Raw genomic sequence first — 21,601 nt, 5'->3', positions numbered from 1 at the left:
CACGTCGTCTGAGAACTCTACGTTACCCCTTTTGTAAATAAATAATGAACATCTATAAATTTTTCCTCACGAAGAGTAACTTCAATTTATTGGTAATAAAAGTAACAAACTTTCAAGAACTTAACTTAACCTGAAGTTTTCTTACAGTGCATTTTCTTTGATAGCACTCAACAAGAACAATCGCAATTGCCTGCAGTTAACGGAGACACCGATCTACAGTACTGTACACTGTAAGCAAAATATACCCTGCTTCAACGGTAAAATTTATTTTGAAAATGTCTTGTAATTTAACGAATAACTTAATTTGAATGAGAAAATCATACACTTGCAAAATGTTAGAAACAAACCAGCTTACTCTCATTAATTGAGAGGATCTTAACATTTCAGAGAATTATCTACTTATCTTTGGCCTCCTTTCAACGTTATCATTGAGACTGTTTTAACAATATAGCGAAGGGAATTAAAGGAACAGGGAATGTCTTTATTATTATTACACTAAACAGATTCTCAAAGCTCTAAAAATGTTCCGCGATTTTGCGTTTTCTGGAGTAATTAGACGGTTATTTAACATCTAGAATCTTATGCATTTATAATACTGGTGGTGTGTATGTTCCCCATAAAAATGGCAAATGATTCAAAAATTAACTGTTAAATTATGGTTACTATTAGATAAATTTATTATATTCGGAATAAAACCCTCATATAAAAATTGATGAAAATCGCACCCTTATAATAAATTAATAAGTCATCTGATTTCCTTCGTCAGATCGGGTTAACTAAAAATTGTAAAAGCCACTCATATTTGTTTACCTTTCTTAAAGGAAAAACACAAATAAAAGAAAATCATAAAAGGCAGAAACTTGTGTCATTAATATTTCAGAAAGACGCAGTTGCTAAAACCTTTTTCAGTCATAGTTAAAAACGATTTCGTCAAATACATAAACAGACTTATTTTCATAAAGATACTAGAAGTGAGCACTGATTTAAATTATTATGTTAATATGTTATTGCTGTTCATTTTTTTTTTTGTAGATACTATGTACTACTACTATCAGTAAAAAAATCTTATCTTTCAAATACGAAAAATCGAATTTGTGTCTACAATTTCAAAAAAAAATCTCTCCATTTATTTTAACATTATAACCTCGCTTTCATGCACTTCTCTAGAGATTTGTTCGGTCCTGGTTGGTAGCGATAAAAGTTGTAAGTTCATTTATGCTGTTTTTGTGTGCTTAGGTGGTAGATGCTGACTCCCTAAAGAGTGTGGACTACTACTATTTTGTGCAGTCGTAAAACCATAAAAAAACAGCAACGTCGTGAATAAACTGAATTATTTAAATTATTTTTAAATAAAATAGACTTAATGAACACGATTAAGAGTTTCTAAATATCCAATGTAAAAGAAAATAGCGACGCAAAGTACAAGACGAACGGTCGTCTCTACATTCTTTTTTATATAGGAAAAATCACGATATAAATTTAATTCATTCAGATTCCATCTCCTTTTTCTCAGTATAATTGCAAATAGAGAACGTTCTCTAAATTGTTTCTTTTTGTAGTTGACAAATGAAATGGCGAGTATTTGGGATAAAGTCGTAGCACAAAGGACGAGTGTAAATGGAGATAAGAAAGAAGGAGCGAAAGAAAAGAGAAACTCCTATGCTGCAGTCGAAGAAAAAAGAATTCTAACACAAATTTGATAAAAGGTCAGATATTGGTGCTTCCACTCTGAACCTCTTACAAAAAATTATTGCGTATATTCAATTTACAAGACAAATATTAAATCTAGACATGAGTTTTGCACCCCACAACTGTGAGAGCACGACTATTAAGGCAATAAGTTTATGGAAATATGAACAGAGGGTTTCTGAGACTCTTTCTGAGATGAGCTTTTCGTTTACGCAAAAATTAAAATATTTATTATTCGAGCACGTAATATGGAGAGACAATTTTACAAACTACCGCCCTCCATTACGGCTGTTTTCTTTTTGAAAGGAAAGTTGTCGCCTGAAAATAAACAAACTGTAAATACTGCTTTCGCAACTGCTCGTCGTACCGACTGAAACTCACAGATAGCGCTCCGGTAAAAGTTTCAGGAAAAGCTCCGAGCTCGATAGCGCATAGTTAGTGTAGCTGTACGTCGTCTCGGCAATGCGTGCTTTCCACTTTAATCAATCCAACTGCATTCTGACAATTACTCATTACCTGTGAACTACGTCAGGATGTTAACAACACTAACTCCAACGTGTGGCTTTTTCAGTAGAGCCTTCATTTACCAATTTTAGCACAGGTACTCATGGATTGAAGCAAAATATAACAAAAGAGGAATATAATGGGAAACAAGGTAAGAACCCTGACGACACACTATTTTTTTATCCGTTTATCGTAATCAGCTACGTACCAGTGGCAAATTAGATTTAAAATATCGCATTAGGCGGAAGTGGTTAATAAATGGTGGAATAATTTCTCTGAAGTCAGTTTCAGCCACATCTTGTCGCAATTATTAACAATAGAAATGCCACTGTTTAGGTAAAATGATGGAGTGGGCATATAGCGGCGTAAATAAAACTGTGCCCAGAAATGCAGGTCCGGAATGCGCCGAATTCATGAACCCCATATGGCGACGCATCGAAACCGTTTTTGTCCTCGCATTTGCTGTGACTCTGTTCAAATGGAGCTACTCCAGAATAACCTTACCTACGGTTGTGTATGTCCGTCGGGACCGAAGGGGTCGTAGAACGCTACTGGTAATGATGTCATTGATATGGGGTATGGAAATAGGCTATAAGTTCTCATCGCGTACTGTGATATATTTGTTAAACCCCTGTCACGTAACAACGGCTATACAGGTGATAAACCAATTCATTAAGACAAATCGACGACAATCTTTTTTCCTTTTCAGATATATTTGTTAGCAGCTTCCCCGAGTAAAATTATTACAGCAGTATTTCGAGTGCATTTAAATCTTTTAAATGGACCATTGTTGGCATTTTTGTTCCCCGAAACCGACACTAGAATAGTGAGTATGTCACATTTAAATAATAACTATCATAGCGGAACGGTTAAAATCGATATTAAAGCTGAACACGGCTAAATGTCACGGTTAATCACAATTTATTCTAATAGTAGAAATATTTTTATCGCATGCCATCATAAAAGTTTTATAATTCGTCCGCCAGCTGAAATTTCCCCACAGAATTCCTCTAAGCTCTTATCGAAATTAAATTAAAAATTACGACAATAGATTAGGTATGAGGAAATTGTTCCCGTAAAGATACCTCCCTACATCAAAGTAAATTGTGACAGTGATTAATGCCTGCAGGGATCTCGACAACTTTTCTACTAAACGTTAACACATAGTTTGACACATTTCTAAATGGTAGAACGAATTATGTGAGAAAATTTTAAAATTTCAAGAGAAAAAATCTGTAAGAAATACATATTTATTTACGAAACTCGGTCGTTGTACGCTGCGGTCATTTCACAAAACATTCAGTTTCGGAGTACCCATTTTTAATAAAAGTTGATAAAAGAATTTATTTCTACCTATTATAGTCTTATCGATCCAGCTCATTCGAGTGTACAAATTACCCACTAATCTGTTTAACCTATTTAGACATTGATTTTCTACTTTTTCAATTTATTATTAATCGGAACAGACGACGCAACATATATTGTACGAACAAGGAAACTCATATTGTCAAAGAGTTGTTATGACTCATGCTTTTTGTGAGCGCAACCCTGGCACGTGATCTACAAACCCAGGAAAAGGAAAATATTGATGCAATAAAAATTAAACTATTTCAGTGCATCTAATATAACGTAACTTTGGCACTACCTAATCATAAAATGTTATGTATAATGGCAGTTCCTAAATAAGCGCAGCTACTCAAGATACCGACCCCAAACCCCGACGACTCTTAGTATTTGGGTCGCAATCTGAGATCGGGATGCACTGTTCTACTTTGCTTCCAAATTTTCTTAATCGATGGCGAGCTTACGTCAAATAAAAACTTTCGTGACGCACCAAATTTCAAAATTAAAACAATTTTATGTAAATCAGGGCAAAAAGTAATCAATTAGTGCTAATATGAAGTCATTTATTCTCCGACTTCATGAAATTAAGGATGCTGCAAAATGGATCGTTTCGGAAGCTTTTGTAATTGAATTGGATGCCTATGTAAACGTTGAAAATCGATGGCAATGCAAGAATGACATCTGCAGTGCAACATTAATTCACGAGTCTATCAATTTTCCCATAAAATGCGAATCTCTTGCAGCCAAACACCGTTTCGATACTTATACAAGATTGAATGCTCTCTTAATCAATTTTGCTGTGAGGCAACCCTTTAATATTTACTTAGAACGTTGTATCTACAACGTGATATAATTTTACAAAAATAATTTTGAAAAGGTTAATTTTTCATTCAAACAAAAATGTAATTGATAACACCTAAATTATTTCGACGTGTTCATTAAACAAAGTTTGGTCGTGGCTAAAGTTCATTATAAATTACTAACTTGATACGATTCAAAACAACAAATGAGAAGTTAATTCTGCAGCGGTCTGAAGCAACAGTTTTTAATAATGAACTGCACAACCAATGTTATTCCTAATTCAGTTCAAATTCTCGATAAGTTACAACTTAATATTCTATTAGCTTAGATAAGGGTTTCAATTCAATTTCGTTATTGTAAAATAAAGTTAATTTTTTATACTTATATAATATTTATTTAAATCGACTTCTTTTAAACCAGATTGACTGATTGACCGATTGACTGACTTTTTTCATAAATATTTTACATCTATTTACAAAGAATTTTTTTTCAAAACATTCAACATTAAAACATGATTTATGTATTTGGATATTTAAGGTTTACGCCGTTCAATTCTGCGAATGCCTTTATGAAGTTTCTAACACTGGTTTCCCTCAATTAATTATTCCAAATACGTTATAGTAAATTAGGGTAACCCATATTCATGTAGCGATCACTTCAACGCACATCTGCCAATTTTGCGACAGAACACTATAGATAATACTTATAGATATGTAGGTATATTGATTCTTACGATTGTAACACCTTGAAATGTATATTTCAGTAAAAGAAACAAATGTTAAAATTTCAAAAATAACAAACCACTTTTTTTTCAACAATCTTATCAATAGGTACAAATTATGTCTTGTGTTGAAAGCTATCCAAAACTTCTCAGTTTTGTTTTCGCTAGTGTGTCATAAACTCATAAAATACGTAGAGTTCGTCAATGAAAATATTATCGGCAGTTAACCAATTTTATACGTGATCAGCTATTGGGATGAGAGAAACCGGACTTTCAATCCGAACGATCTTAGGACGTAGTGTGTTAACGGTTTTACGATGTTGAGGAAGGGGTTCATGATCATCGCCGTGGATCTGAAGGTCAACGTAGAACTTAAGATAATGAAGAACGTTGTCTTAGACCTTTGGGCCCACCAAGAGCCAGATTATCCATAACACGGGCTATTGAAAATGAGCGGACGGAAGATGGAGGATGTAGATGTAAATCTCTGTGATCCATATATTATCAGGTCTCTTGGTCTGCATTCCTATCATCCATTTTTATACCTTCCTCTTACCCCAATACATCGCACTCGCAGACTAAATTGATACAACGGAGGAAGGTAATTGTAGACAAGAATGGTATAAGTGGTAATCAGTTCAGCAAGGGCTACAACACAGTTCCTAGCAAAAGCAAACGTGGACATCCTTACACAGCCTGGTCGGTCTCCCGAAGCAGAGGCTCATTCATTTTCTTATTTTGACATTTTGAAAAAAAAATTAATAAAACCGATTTGTAGCTTCGAGGTGTTACAATTTTAATAAAAATCAATATATTTTTGTCTTAGATAAGGCTACGGCTACCTCCAACTTGGGATATGCCCGCTTGTCATAGACAGATGTGCAGACGCCAAGAACTTTTTTATGTAATTTTTTTTGGGTGTAAAATTCAGTTAACAAAAAAATACCTTCTTGTTTAATATTTGTTTATTAATACAAGTACATTACTGTCAGTCTATTAGATAAAAAGTAAAGTTGGCAGAGTCATCTTCTGGTATGTACTTACACGCCACAATTTTGTTAAATTTACAATAGGGAGTGGAAGCGTAGTAATGACCTGAGTTATATGTAAAAATACAATATATAAAAATAATAAAACAATAAAAACAGTATGTGCAGAAGCCTGGAAAACAAATCATTCCATTCCTAACCGCTTCACAAATTATCGCTTGACGAATTGGACCTATTTATGCTTATCTTGCTGTGGCCGTCAATTAGACCGTACATTGTTTTTTTCCTATAATTCGAAAAATTAAGAAAAAACAAAATTTGCATCAGTATTCAACCAATTTTATCATCTTCCTATTTTCTTTAATTACGTAGTCTAGCAATTTACTTGATTCCTTAGGAATTTTCTCTCAGCTAAACTGTTAAAAAAAGAATAAAATTTTATGGAATATAAGAGCAGTTTGATCATTTCGCTACCTGAAATTAATTATGTAGATATGAAAAATGATAAGATTATATGAATTGCAGTTTGTATTTGTTTGGCAGTGGTCTGTTAACATCAATGTGCTAATATAATTTTCAAACGATGAACGAGATTAAGCATTTCGTAATAAAATATGTTGTTGCAAAGGGCAGTTCCATGATGAGTGAGCTACTTTTTTCAAACATGATCATTAGACCGTAGTAGATGAGGTGAGGTGAAATTATTACGCTGGGAGACCGAAACTTCATGAAATAATTGCCACTAAGGGCATCACACTAAGAGCATGACATAATTCTCTGCATTTGCTGACTGTGAAACAAAAACGTGATGAAAATTACAGAGGAGAAGTGAAGCCATTCACGATTCACGATTTACGAAAAAAATCTTGGAATTGGATCAAGAAAGCATTATTGTATCATGATAATCCATGATAATAATCATGATCAACTATCGCGATAAAACTAACTTTTCTCTAATTCCGAACTGAAAAATTTTGTGTCTACAAACTCATTTTCTACTAATGATGAACTAGCGACAGCACAGGAAGGTTTTTTGTTTATAAAAATCGATGCATAAGATGCATAAGAAAAATTTCATTGAAAAACATTTTGAAATTGTTGTTTCTGTATCAGGTCACAAATTTTTAAAGTGCCCTTGACTTAAATTTTCATGCTAGTGTAACGCATGTATTTATTGTTATCACGATCTTTGTATTTTTTAAGATTATTACAAAAATAAATTTGAAAAATATGTACTCTCTCTACTACACCTCAAAAAACATTCTTTCCTGGCATACAAAATAAATCTGATTATCGATTACTGTTGTCAAGTTTATGTTCACCTTTTTAATCTTCTTTCTGACATTCCTTGTTCTTCTCATTTACAGTTGCCATTAGAGTCTGCGATATATTGGATACAACATGGAATGATGTTTGTCGTGCCTTATTACCTGCTTAGATTAGGAGGTAAAATCGCTCCAAAAATTTTCTTGTTGATTTACAGTTCATTTCTTAGGGGTTTACAATGTTGAAAAATTTTCCGACGTCAGTTGGAATGCTTTCAGTTACAGCATTAACGTTATTTACCACTTCGCGTTTTTACAAACAATCGCAATTGTACGTATATTATCATAATCATTATTTATTTTGTTATCATTATAGTTGAGTTGAAATGTACACTGGTGCAAACAATAAACTTTTGCACCAATGTACAGCTGTGCACAATAAAACTGGACAGCGAATAATTCACACAACTGGCACTAAATCCTCTTCAGTAAACTTAGACAAAAGCTATTCTAATGCACAAAGGCGCTCTTTAGCCAAATTAACAACAAATAGTACCGTTAAAATCTCTTAACAGATGCCAAAAAACGCTTTGATGTGAATCTTAAAACTACTGTCTACTTTTAATTGTGGTAGCACCTACATAGGTTTAATGGCTCAAGTGTGTTTACTGTTTGCTAACGAACCATAAATACATTTCAGAATAAATTCACTGAACGACGTAAAATGGTGACAATTGATAATATCCTTCAAAACATAAAAATATTTAATCAAAGTGAAACGAAGAGAATTTGTTTTGAAATTAATGAGATTATTTGTTGTTTTTTATGTCGATGTAGGTAATCTAACATTAACATAATAACCTTCAATTTGACTTTTTTAGCCAACTGAAGTAAACTTGAATCACATGTTATGTCCGGCCATATTGGATCCTTTTGAAGGTCAACTGTATAGAATATTTGCAGTAGTGCACCAAGCAATACTCTGTCCAGTATTGAACAAATTGTTTTGCCTAATAGCGAATTTTTTTTTAACGAAATTTTGGATGACTAAAGTAAAAACAACGTTATATTACGAAGTTATGGATGCGAATGGTGGTGCAACTGATACTGGAAATCATCAACATCTTCACTAAATCTTAGAAAAAATAAATACGTAGAAATTGCAACGTACTACCTACAGTTGGAAGTAATACATAAAATAATCTAAGAAATTATATCAATATCAACAACTTTCTAAACTTTATAAGAAAGGATTTTTTTACTAGGCTGTAGAATACTATGAAAATTAGACCTAAACGTGTATAACTCTAGTAATATCATTTTACCAGGTCAACTTCTGATATAAAAATTTTAATAGAAAGTCGCATAGCCGCTTCAGAAAATTTAATACGATCATCCGTTCAATATAATCGACAGTTTGGTAAAAGATTACAATACCATCTAATTGAATACTTAATTAATATAAAAATAAATAAAAGCAAAAAAACAATAGTCAAGTAAGTGCTTAGATTACCTCACTGTCGCTACTTGACATTATATTGAATGAATAGGCTAAGTTTGTAAAAAGTTCATCTGTAACGAAATTTTATAAATAATCTAACTATGTGAATATATAACTCGCCTTGAAATTCTGCAAATATAACGATGCCATGGATCATCAATGACCCTTAATAACTTTTACAGTTTTCTGCAGGTCTAGGTACAATTTTTAGTATCTGTAACTTAGTAAAGAACTTTGGAAAAATGTAAAGTATATCCAGGGTGTTTGAGAAATAAGTGGCCAAAATCACGCCTACATCGTTTTTTTTTTGTGAGTAGGCGCTGTAATTGTCAGCGTTCCACGATAATTTTAGAAACCGAATTAGTGTTTTTTTAATCTTTTTTTCACATATTAAAAGGTGCGAAAACCAACAAAAACCTAATAGGGTTTTACTATAGTTCAAAATGTAATCCGTCTAGGGAGAGGTACAGTCAAGAAGAAAACTAGTGGTCAATGTGTCTTCACGTAAATTTAAAACGGACTTGTGGATGATGAGTTGCTGTCTGCAATAGTGAAAATAAATATACATTATTTTCATAACATTGCACACCACTTAATTCCTATCAAAAACTAATCTTAACTGTACCGGCCGTAAATAAAAATTTTTTTAAACATGTAGCTTATACCTACGTAGTAAAGTGCATTTTTTAACTATTCTACGTTGGGGCTCGCATCTTTACATTTTTACCATTTTAAGATGAACAAATAAGATGACATTTTATAAAATAGTAGACAGCGAGTTTCAGTCTACAACTTTATACAGATTGTATCCGAATTCGACCGACAAACTTTCAGGGCAGATTCTACGATCAAAAATAAGCATAAAACTCTTAATACATATGGGGTCAAAAACGCTTAGTTTCCGAGATAATCCACAAAAACCTAAAAACAATTACAATCTGAATTCCTTGGATTTTATGGGATTATCTGTGCACTGAACAGGGGGACGAAATTTTGACAATTTTTGTAAATTCCATCCGATTCCTTTTGTTGCTGGTAGAACTTTTTAGTCGATTATCTGGCATATGTATTAAGAGTTTTATGCTTATTTTTGATCATAGAATCTGCCCTGAAAGTTTATCGGTCGAATTCAGATACACCTGTAGATACCTATATACCATGTTTAAGATTCATTTTTTGCTATACATTATTTGGTCTTATATTCATACTACGAAAAACATTGCTATGCTTGGGGTTTGTGATTTTTTAAATCCAGTGTGTTCTACGCTAAGTATAATAAATTTAACTATGGCTCAGATTTTCTGTAAGAAAGCTTTTTATAGAAAAATCACCTTCAAATTAAATAATCCTCAAAAATACTTTCTTTTAATGTATGATCTAATTTAAGTCAGTTCTACTTATTTCTGAAACAATCTGTTAGACACACGTGTTAACAAAATATTTTTAAACATTTTCAGAAAAACATTGAAGTACATCTATCACCAAGATGACAAATACCTGAACACCTTGTACTGGTAGATAGATGTGTTCGATTTTGTTAGTAAACCAAACCTTCATTGGAAGTATTTCTGTTCAGTTGCAAAGATTTTTAGCATTAGTTCCTTTTTGTTACCAAAAATGTAATTTGAAAATTTATTAAAATATAGTCAATAAATCACAATAAAAATAATTATTTAAATTTTTTCATTTGCTTCCTATAATTTAAAATCGTTTCGACTCTCCTTCACGAATGTTACCACGTCGACTTCTGCATGTTGTCGGGAAATTATTAAAACAAAGTAAAGAATTAACATTTTATCGTTATATTTCAAAACAACTTTCGTATTATACAAATCATAAAATACCTACTATACTTGCACATATTTTACAAAATGGTAACTATTGTAAAAAATTTAGATAATAATAAACAGGTAAGTAATCCATAAAACTAACAGTTGCAATACATTATTTGTACGAAAGGGTATCTCTTCATTTATTTTATTCTACGTATAAGTTGTCACACAGTTACAATTCAACTTTTTATAACTGACAAATATTCTAAAATACGATTCCTAAATTTTGAGAAACTAAACCACGTCATGTCCTTTTAACTTCCCGTTAATTCTACTATTTATATTTCTCCTTTATATTGATCTGAAGTAATTAATAAATTAACGAAGTTTATGTGATTTATTTATAGTGTAAAACTGGTTGATGTAACTGTAACAAAAAGCGACTAGAACCGTTAAGTAGCCAAAGCAAAAATGATTAAGTACCAAAATTGTATACATTGATGTCAAAAAAGAAATATTGTTCGTATCTAAAATAAAATGTTGAGATACGCACTTATCAATTCGTTACTGTTAATAATACAATACAAATAAATGACTAGATTTATTTTTTAATACTATTATCAGTTATTTTTTTAAAAAATGTAAACGTACATACATACATATTTACAAGAGTACAACCTAAAACATTGTTAACAAATTAAGATTATACCTTAAATACAGTACTTTAGTGGATTTATGGTTTTATTAATGCATTTGTGAGATATTATCTGCAAACTTATCCATTTTTTTCGTTCAAAGTCCGTACAAAATAAATTACAATTGCTTTTATCGATTAATTCATAAAAAAATATATTAATTGCCATCAAAACCCAAAATAGAAAGTAAATTATTGAGGAATCGTTCTTCACCAATACTGTACAATGTCTATCACTCTATCCGATTAGTTAAACAGTCTCGTTCATACCGAAATATTTTTTAGTTCTTAATTAAGCACTAAACACATTTAAACTTATTTTGGGTTTAAACGGCAAAATGCATTTTCTTAGGATGAGTGACGCAAATTATCTATTATTTTATCAAGCGAAGTGAGGACGAATATGTTTACATTTTTCGTGGTTATAAGGTTAAGTAGCTGTCGCTGCTACAATTTTTGGTAAAATCAATACACGATCAAAATGTAAACAAAAATAATATAACATTAAGTTTTAATAAAAAAAATCATAAAATAACTGTTAAAACGTTCTCCCAAAGGAAAAATATTATAAATAAACAAAAATGTATTCGAAAATATCACAGAAATGAATATTACTGAGTGAAGTAACGATGAAAAAAAATATTTTTTTTTTGCCAAAATTACAAGGCAACAATGGTTTATTTTTCGAACTAACGTCCAAGACTACATTGATTGCCAAAACCTAAAATGTTATGGTAACGTACGAAAACAATGTAGTCTTACAATGAGTAAATTGAATCACATTTTATACTTACAAATTATTTTAAAGTAAAATTTTCATACCTGCCGAATCCGTTGCATCATTTATCAGGAAATTATTATGAATTGCTGTTTTATAAATGCTATAAAATTGCTTTTGTTGCCTAAAAACACCCTAACTTGTGTAATTGTAATTGTGTAATGAATAACAAAAAGTAACGTACTCAGTTTCTACTTTCATTTCGTTGACAAAACAAAATAATAAACAGAATAGATTTGGCCACAAGTTCAAACCAAACAACTTTTTTTAAACTGACACAAGTATAAGTATGTATGTAGGTATTCACCAATTTTATTAATGTTAAGATTCTTCTGTTTTTGAATAAATACATACATTAAATTTTAACCAGTGCCAGGTCTCTTCATGAACAACAAAATTGTTATGTACCATTTTTTCGAAATATAATTTTCATTTCAGTATTTTATCGCCCCATTAATTCACGAGCTGTCTATTCGTATTTTCTAATTATTTGACCCAATAATAGTGACCGTGAAATAATAGTTTTTGTAAAATCAGCGCAAAACATTGTTTTTTTAGAATAAAGTTTTTTCGCTCTGCTGCCAAGGTAGACGGAAGAGGATTAAATTTTTAGTTAGTTTTATACCACTGCAAAAGACAGATGTGTACGTGTTGATTCTGTGATTTGAGCTAAAATTTTGTGAAAACGGCACGTTTATTTTTGAATATTGAATAGATATGTATTGTGTTGGTCTATGGTGAAGCGTACGGGAGTGCTCCTCGAATCTAGAAAATTTCCGTGCGACTACTTCTAGTGGGGGTACATGAAGGTATATTCGACCCCAATTGATACAATGGAAGTTTTAAGAGAACAGGTAGGAAATGCTGCCACAACAATTCGCAGTAACAGAGGAATGCTGGAAAGAGTGGAAGAATAATTTCATCGGCGCCTTCATTATTGTATTGACAATAACGGTGGTCACTTTGAACACTTCTTATAATGATTAGTGATTGATTAGATACTCTTGAGTACATACTTCATGAGAATTTTTACGGATTAATACAGTAATTTTAGGAGACATTTTGTCATCATCTTAGGTATGGTCAATTCATAAGGGTCAGTTTTAAATATTTATTATTAAAATTATTTTCATTTAATATGTGTGTTCACAAGACAAAAGTTACTAAATTCAGTAACTCTAGTTCGTCATTACAAAAATAAATTTACTGTATGGAGAAATTATAAAAATGTGTCAATTTTATTCTCGGCAGTTTCCATTTTTGTGCAACCAACTGTAAAATGAATGAACTGCAATTTTTTTATTAAAAGAAATTTTATCGCAAACTAAAAGAAAAATATATAAATGCATGTAAATACAAAAGCTTCTTGTATAGTTTTAATACAAAAGATATGACTTGAATAACACTTAAAAACTAGACACTGCAATGTATTTAAAAGATTTTGTATGTTTTTTGAAAAACAAAATAAAAGCAACAAAAACTCATCCTACCTCACCAACGTTAATTCCAAAAACCGTCTAACTCCTTTGTACTTTGTTTGGTATTCTCTAAATCTAAAATGTTTCAGTTTTTTAGCGACTAAAACAATTCCATAGCAGTTACAACAACAAATATCCCAACAGCACATCCCACAATAGTCAACAGAAGTATAAAAGAAATATATGTAAATTTGCAATAAAGGCTAATATTCTTCAGTTATAAACAGTCAACAAAAGCACCAATTAATTCTGTTTCTGAACACAAAATAAGTCTCCTTGAACTTTACCCTTGTGAATAATTTCAAACAAAAAATGTTCATACTGAATGTTACTTTACTCATTTGTTCTGTCATTAAGCCGCATGATTAAAAAACAAACAATGGTAGATAATCAGGTCACGTAATATGGCAAAATGTTTACGTATTCAGTGCATTTGATGTAAGTATGACTGTTTTCAAGCAAACGAATTTTAACTGACGTTGTTTTTTTATGAATGAAAAAAATTAATTTCCAATTTACAAACTCTGTTTAGTTAAGTTTGTAACAACACATACTTCAAATGCACCTTTCTTAATCTATTCTTATAAAAATCTAAAACTACCGTTGTTTAATTTGTCCTACATGTTTTTTATGGAAGTATGACTGACTGACTGAAGAAAAATGTAATTATCACATGGGCAAACCTTGCTGTCCTAAATGAACCATCTTGAAACATTCAATCCCTTTTTTGTCAGTTATTTAATAAGCTAACATCAGGTTCTAGCTGTGTTAGCCATCTAATGGAGGTCCAAGATAAACCATTGAAACTTCTGTATTCCCATACACAGCTGACACTGTTGGATATAGTTTCTTATCTGGCAAACCTATAAGAACATGTAAAAAAAATCCTTCATTTATTTTTAAAATATCTCACCTCTAAAGGCCACTCCCAAAAATTCAAAATTCTTTTCAAATGACAATGTATTATCATCACAATCTAAAATCACTCTAATTCTTTCACCAACCTATCAATGCAGAGATAAACAGTATTACATTTATAACAAAAAAGTTCATAATTTCCATACTTGATATTTAGGAGCGTTGTTTAGTAAAGGATAATTCCCTTGAGCATCACCATTGTGCAACAAATGATTATCAACTAAATTCCATCCCCAACTCTGGTCGTCTGAACCCAAGAGAGCAACATAACCATGACACTGCAAAGGCGCATCTTTTGTCGCAATTCCTATAACCGCCACTGTACCCAAAGGGCCTTCCCAAATGACTTCCCATGCATGTCTCCCATGTCTAAACCCTATTTTACCTCTTGAGGCGTCAGTACTTTGGGCTACAGGGTTTCTATGTAATGTAAAACCATTAGGCTTAATATAAATATTTCTAGAACAATCATTTGGATTCCAAGCATGATAAAACGCCCTCAGCTTGGCTTTGTAAGTAGGAACAGAAGATAACAAGTCTGATTTTAATGCCTCTTCAGCAAGTTTACGGATGCAATGTAACCTCCACACGTCGTTATTTTCGTCATTTAAAAAACTATACCACCTCTTACACACTAAAGAACAGTTCCTCAAGTCATGAAGGGACAAATATGAAAATATTACTTCCAATACATTATCGGGAACTGTTGATGCTACAGGGGCATCCATTTTTGAACGGTCCAACCCGTTTGACAGACACTGACATTTATGACAAGACAAGACAGTGTTTACACAATAGCCAGGAGTACCAACCAATTGTGACATTTAAACTAAAAATTAATCAGATGCTAAAAATATGTCCCGAAATATTCATTAAAAACCAAGCCGTCTGTACCTCTTGGGAAAGTTGAATTTTTAAATTTTTTGTGTGATTAAAATGTTACAGAATTATAAAATATAAACACAAAATTGTAAAATATATCAACATTAATAATTATGTGGGCTCATTTTATTTGAAACCAATTTAATAATTTTGCCTTGGCGATATATTACAACTTAATCATGAATTACCTCTAAGATGACAGTTGGGCATTAAGGCATAAAAAGGCGCCAAAATAATTCGAACGACTCGTGGCGGGTTTAAGAACTACTCGCAGCGTGTCCCACGTGAAGAATCTCGACCAATGAGATCTATGCCTTTGTGCCCGCCGCCAAGCTCGTAGTGGCTTTACCTGCACGAAATAGCTCATCTTCAAAAACACCTCAAAGTGTTGTGGTTATTATAAACAATTCAAAAATACTAAAATAACAAATCGCGATATTCGAACGAACTTCGAGTGTTATTTTAACTGAATTTGTTGTGAGCCGGGTTCTTGAATTTTAATTCCAAAATATCTCCCAGTTACAGTCGCCATTTTTGTTGGACTTGGATGAAGTAGTATCTCAGAGTAAATTAATTTTAGTCCGCTTAATTCATGGTGGTGTATGATCATTGCAATAATGCTTTAAAGGGACGTTGAGTGATTTTTGTTTAGTTTTTTTGTGGTTTAAAAAGGGCGATCATGACCCAACAAAACAGTACAACCAACTGGGTGATCCAAGGATCAAATGGTAATTTCACTACTAGCCGGGTACATTGCAGTTTAAATTGTAAACATTGTCAAACATCTGCTTGTTAGTGATCGATTATTCAATTGTTATAACCTAAAGCCCAAGAAATTGTAACATTTTTTTATCGTCGATTTCCTTTACTGTTGCCAACCACGTTAGATGACTGACGATGTTAATCAGGTTTATTTTTTCACATGCACGTTTTAATTTTTCATGTATAATAGGGCAACCTCAAATGATAAAAGTTGTCCAGCCGAGTGGGAAACCTATTAGCGGCATTGTGACAGGACAGCCAGTTAAGATTTTCAAATCTCCAAACAGTCAGGATTCAGTTCAGGTATTGTGTTTAGTGCTTAGTTCTGAATATTAAACTGAAAATATCGTTTTTATCATGAAGCTGATTACTTGATTTTCATAACAATTTATTGAAAGATGTTTTAAAGGAGGTTACAGTCATCATCATCGAGCACATTTTCATTAATTTTCAATGATACCTACTTTGTCACTATAACGTTGATTGTTATGATGGAACGTTTTGCTTTATTTCTAAACCATAAGATAGAATTGATTCACAAGTCAAATGGATCACTAGTGGGCTCTCGATGTCCAACTTTTTTTTTTATCAAACTGAAAAAATATACCAAGTTGACGCGGTTAAATGACACGTTTTTTGTAGATTCTAGTCTAAACTTGCATAAAAAAAAACAATCACCAAGCTTTTTTGAATTGTTTTTAGTGTAGCGCATATCTTGTTTACCAACTTTTGAAGGACACAGACCTAACATTTTTAATTTTATGTTAATTCAGGCCCACACTCCTGGCAGTTTTTCATTAAAATTTTGATTTAAAATCATTTAGTGTCATTTTTTAGTGGAATTCTGCTGCAGATTTCATTTAGTCGTTTAACACGGTAAAATGTAACAATAAAAAAAATTAACTGTTTCAACCTGTTTTTAAGGTGGGTGATACTGTGGACAAGACGGAACTGAGCGGAACTAAAATTTCGTTTTTTTATTGAACACCAGTAATTTAAAAGATTGGTTACCAACGGTGATTCTGTGTGAAGAATATAATCAAAGAATTACAATTGTAATGTAAAATTACACCATGACACAAAATTGCTTATTGTTTTTAACGATCTGTAAAGAATGGAAATTTCATTCATCAATACGTTTAAAATCCAATGAAAACCATATAGAACAAATTTATCAAAATGATGTTAGCGTTGGCAGAAATAGATAGATAAACTTGTTCAAAATTATTTTTACGTGACTTATTGTTCTTCTGACGGCGTAAATGTCTTGTTTATCTTGAAACCGTCAGACTAAACTAATTTATGATTTACAATATTTTCAGCGCTAATCGAGATAATAAAATGCTACAAAAGTTTCCAAGTAAGCCGCGTACCTTATCTTTTCATTACAGAAAAAAATTGATTACGGCATGAGTAATAAGATCAGAAACGTCACTAATTGTAATTTATATTATCGTTATTCTTTTTGATCAATTGACGACAAAGATGTAAATATGTTGACTTAATTAACATAAAAACTTCTGCCGGTATCGGAATTTTTTACAAGGACCTTGAAAGAAAATGGCTGTTACTCGTAACATTTGGATCCTATAGAATTTTTACGTGATTTAGTAAAGAAATAATTACAAATAAAAAATGTTACGGTACATTGAATTTTAATATTAAGGCAAATTAATATAATGAATGGATATTTCTTGGTTTCAAATGACCTTCAAAAATTTCACCAACAAGCTTGTAAACAAAACAGTAAAAGTGGTTTAATAGATCCTTCCTTTATTGATTAATTTAGCAAAAATAGTTACAACTCGATAAACATCGCAAACAATAATTGGTACTTAAACGTCACTTAGAAAGAAGACTCATCGTACCTTAATTGTTTACTAAACGTAACGATGATTTATAGATTTTTAAACAAGAAGTAATGACACAAAGCACAATATTGCTAATAATTTATTGAAAAAAAATACTATCATATCGTTACCCGAATTGGCTTTTGCCGTAAGCCCATTTTCGTGTTCCGGTTCATTCGGCCTGATTTTCTTTCAGTGATGCGAAAATTGCATCATTGTCACTTTTTATTAACATTTACTTTTTAGTCCTTTTTTTTGTCGTTAGTACAATACACAACTCTTCTATGGATTGATTTTTTTTTCTAATAGATAGTAAAAGTTGTCTTACGTCCTTCGCGAATTAAGGTGACGACCTCTTTTTCTTTTTTCTAGGCCATGAAAAATCAAACGGAGAATTCAATTTTCTTTTAAAACATGAACATAATTTTTTGTTTCGAGTTTACTGTTCTGACCTAGGCTAAAAAAATTACTTTCAAAGAAAAGAGGTAATCGAGGAGTACCTGTATGATGGAGTAGATACATTCCTTGAAAATGTCACGTTCAGCCAAAGTCTGTGTTCTAAAAGAATGTACGATGGTGTAAAGTTGCGTACACACATGCAACAGAGCATCGTAACGTAACATCGCCGCGTAACAATTTTTTTTGTTGGGCATCTAAAATACGGTGTTCTCGAGGTTGAGGCGTAATGTGGTAAAGACAATTATCGAATCATCATTTAATTTTCAAAATTGCGTATATGGCGAACACAAAACTCGATTGTTATTGAAAACGAGCATGAAGTTGGGATGCTCTTTATGCAACACCGGTTGGAGTTACTCCTTGGAATCGCGTTGTACTGAAAAAACGCCGCGTAATAAAAAGTGGCCACAATTAACAAAGTGAATTAAAGAAGTGACCTTTATAATACAGAAAGAAGTTAAGAAGCAGAGCTCGTTTTAAAAAAATGACGATGCATAATGTCCTATTGGTTTTTAAAAAATGACCGTGTTATCTGGCCATTGCTTTCTGACAATAAATGTTCGTGTGTTTGTTTAGGTTTATGGTACAACAGGTTCATCGACACAAATAATAAGGACAATAACAACGACTCCAAAATTTGTAACTACGAGTAAGTGAATTGCAAAAAAGTCGATTTCGGTTCTGTAATACTTGTGTAATTTTAGAAGGTAACACATTGCAAGTCAGTGGTATACCTAAAGGTGCAAAAACAATTCGCCTAACACCGACACAAATGGTGAGAAAATTTTGCATATATCTGTAGCGCCTATATTTGTTTGTGTTGTCAACTGTTGCAGCAAAATATAAAATTCGTAGCACAAAATAATCAGAAAGTGCAAATCAACCAAAACACGACGGCAATACCTATTGTACAACAAACTCACACAATACAAAACCAAAACAAAAATAATTCCCCCCCAATACTGCAAAGAAAAAGAGCTGACCCCATAGAGCTCGATTTTGTACAAGATTCGTAAGTTTTATTTTTCAGGCAAAATAAAATAATTCAGAGGCTAATCTTATTTCTCAGAAAACGTAGCAGAAAATCTGAAAAAGTTGGTAAAGGTCTCCGTCATTTTTCTATGAAAGTTTGTGAAAAAGTCAGAAAAAAAGGTAAAACTACATATAACGAAGTGGCAGATGAATTAGTGGGCGAATTTACAAACGCCTCCAGCAATAATTCCTTGGCAGACCAGGTATTTGAAATTTGTGTGGTGCGTCGCTAGGGATTTTAATGCATTATTTTTCGCAGCAGTATGACCAAAAGAATATCAGAAGGAGAGTTTATGACGCTTTAAATGTATTAATGGCCATGAATATAATCTCCAAAGAAAAAAAGGAAATACGGTGGATCGGTCTGCCAACAAATTCGCTTCAAGAATGTATGCAGTTAGAAAGAGAAAAACAGAAGAAAATTGCTGCCATCAAAGAGAAAAAGAAACAATTACAAGAATTAATTTTAAATCAGATTTCGTTTAAAAATCTGGCTCAGAGAAACAAAGAGTTGGAGGAAATCAATGGACCACCAGCTCACAGTTCATATATTCAGTTGCCTTTTCTTATTGTAAGCACAAACAAAAAGACTGAGATCGATTGTAGTATCTCAAATGATAAGTAAGTTGATACACAACGAATTTTTCCTCATTGAGAATTGATATTTTTGCAGAAAAGAGTATGTTTTTAAATTCAACGACAAATTTGAAATTAAAGATGACGTGGAAGTGTTGAAATCAATTGGGATGTTAATGGGTATTTAAAAATATTATTTGTAATAGTGTTGGTTACACGTGTACGGTTTTAGGACTGGACAGTGGTAAATGTACCCCAGAAAATCTAGAAAGAATTAAGAAAATGGTACCTAAATCACTTGAAGATTATGTAGATCGTAAGTGTGTTTTTGTCAACACACGATACTCAAATTTATGTTTTTGTATTCCAGAACTAGCATTTGGTACAACAGACGAAACCGATAATTTGCTAGAAAGTGAAACACCTGGCACAAGTGCCATGTTAACAACTGAAGACTTTGTAGAAACTACGTTGGATGAAGAAAATTCACACCAATCTTCAAGTGATCCACTATCACCTTGTGTTCCAGATTTTAGCGACGACGAAGCCGATTCTGACATGTCCAGTGATATCGAGTAGAACTAGTGTTTTTTCCACAGTGTCTCAATGTCTGTCCATAAGATTGCAGTAAGAGACGGTTGTATTTCTTTATCTTTAGTGATGTACATTACTGTTAAGTACTAAAAGTTATTTAAAAGCTTATTTCTATTATACATATAGGTGAATAAATCATACAAATACTTTTTTGTACAATAATATTAGTTTGTAATACATTGACACCTTTTTTAAATATGTATATATAAGTAATATTTCTTTTTATGTATAAATTTTTTGCTTTTTGTTTGCAAATAAATTTGCACCTGTGATAACAAGTGCTTGTAATTTAAATGTGTTTAAAAGGAATGGTCAAATTTTTGTAGTGGACCAATATTTTTTGATTAGAGTATTCCAAAAAAAAATGTTCTAAGGAAGTTTAGATTGCTTCAAAGTTATGTTGAAATTTGGTTTTGTAAGGGTTTGTAAATGTTAATAAGTACTGAAATCCAATTGGAACTTTTTGTGTATATAAGATAAAACATTTATGTACTCTTTTTTTATTGTTATTTATAAAAATTTAATTTAATCGTTAATAATTATTAAAAATTAAGTATTTTCTTCATTTTACAATAGACTCAAGTTTGTAAAAAATAAACAAATTAAATTTAACATGCATTTTCCTTTAATAACTGCAGCTTATATTTACAAGATTCAAGTGTTCAGTTTGAAAGTTTTAAACACAGTTAAATTTAATATGCACAAAAGGGCTTTCTAATAAAACTTGTCTTCAATTAATGTCTTCATCATCATACAAATCTTCAAAATCTGCAACAAAAAATTTAGATAGTTAATTAGAAAGGCAAATCAATAAAAATAGGGCATGGGAGTATAAATATGTCCATATAAACATATCCCTTGGTGTAGTAAGTAAATGTAACAACAAACTATATTTTGTTCTAAAATATTTGGCTTTTTAAGAAAGTAACATTTTTTAATACGAATAGAAACTTATCTCTCTTTTGTTTATTGTAAAAGTGAAAGACATCAAC

At 31.8% G+C, this 21,601-nt stretch overlaps 3 protein-coding genes across 7 annotated transcripts; 2 read left to right on the top strand and 1 right to left on the bottom strand.

The window, feature by feature from the left end:
• Positions 1-2,116: 2,116 nt before the first annotated feature.
• On the top strand, positions 2,117-10,492 carry LOC138132121 (transmembrane protein 164). Of its 4 annotated transcripts, none has more exons than XM_069049513.1 (6): positions 2,117-2,344; positions 2,530-2,849; positions 2,903-3,019; positions 7,416-7,494; positions 7,544-7,644; positions 8,195-10,492. In XM_069049513.1, the coding sequence occupies exons 2-6, from the start codon at positions 2,535-2,537 to the stop codon at positions 8,444-8,446; spliced, it is 864 nt and encodes a 287-aa protein (XP_068905614.1). In that variant the 5' UTR covers positions 2,117-2,344; positions 2,530-2,534; the 3' UTR covers positions 8,447-10,492. The 4 variants fall into 4 exon arrangements, with proteins under 4 accessions (XP_068905614.1, XP_068905615.1, XP_068905616.1 ...); XM_069049514.1 differs by having other exon boundaries at positions 2,485-2,849; XM_069049515.1 differs by having other exon boundaries at positions 2,479-2,849.
• A 108-nt stretch (positions 10,493-10,600) lies between these two features.
• Fsn (F-box synaptic protein) lies at positions 10,601-15,240 on the bottom strand. The gene is made up of 3 exons (XM_069049516.1): positions 14,601-15,240; positions 14,450-14,540; positions 10,601-14,399 (listed from the first exon to the last, which is right to left on the bottom strand). Exons 1-3 carry the CDS (start codon positions 15,180-15,182, stop codon positions 14,305-14,307), a joined length of 768 nt encoding a protein of 255 aa, XP_068905617.1. The 5' UTR covers positions 15,183-15,240; the 3' UTR covers positions 10,601-14,304.
• A 399-nt stretch (positions 15,241-15,639) lies between these two features.
• On the top strand, positions 15,640-21,378 carry Dp (transcription factor Dp). 2 transcript variants are annotated; one of them, XM_069049509.1, is made up of 10 exons: positions 15,640-16,064; positions 16,289-16,401; positions 18,984-19,056; positions 19,112-19,182; positions 19,244-19,419; positions 19,477-19,642; positions 19,699-20,060; positions 20,113-20,195; positions 20,248-20,331; positions 20,386-21,378. In XM_069049509.1, exons 1-10 carry the CDS (start codon positions 16,016-16,018, stop codon positions 20,592-20,594), a joined length of 1,386 nt encoding a protein of 461 aa, XP_068905610.1. In that variant the 5' UTR covers positions 15,640-16,015; the 3' UTR covers positions 20,595-21,378. The 2 variants fall into 2 exon arrangements, with proteins under 2 accessions (XP_068905610.1, XP_068905611.1); XM_069049510.1 differs by having other exon boundaries at positions 15,641-16,064; positions 19,702-20,060.
• Positions 21,379-21,601: the final 223 nt, after the last annotated feature.

This window comes from Tenebrio molitor, chromosome 5, assembly GCF_963966145.1.
Source record: "Tenebrio molitor chromosome 5, icTenMoli1.1, whole genome shotgun sequence".
In the NCBI taxonomy this organism is placed as follows: Eukaryota; Metazoa; Arthropoda; class Insecta; order Coleoptera; family Tenebrionidae; genus Tenebrio; species Tenebrio molitor.
This window is presented reverse-complemented; position numbering and strand designations above follow the sequence as displayed.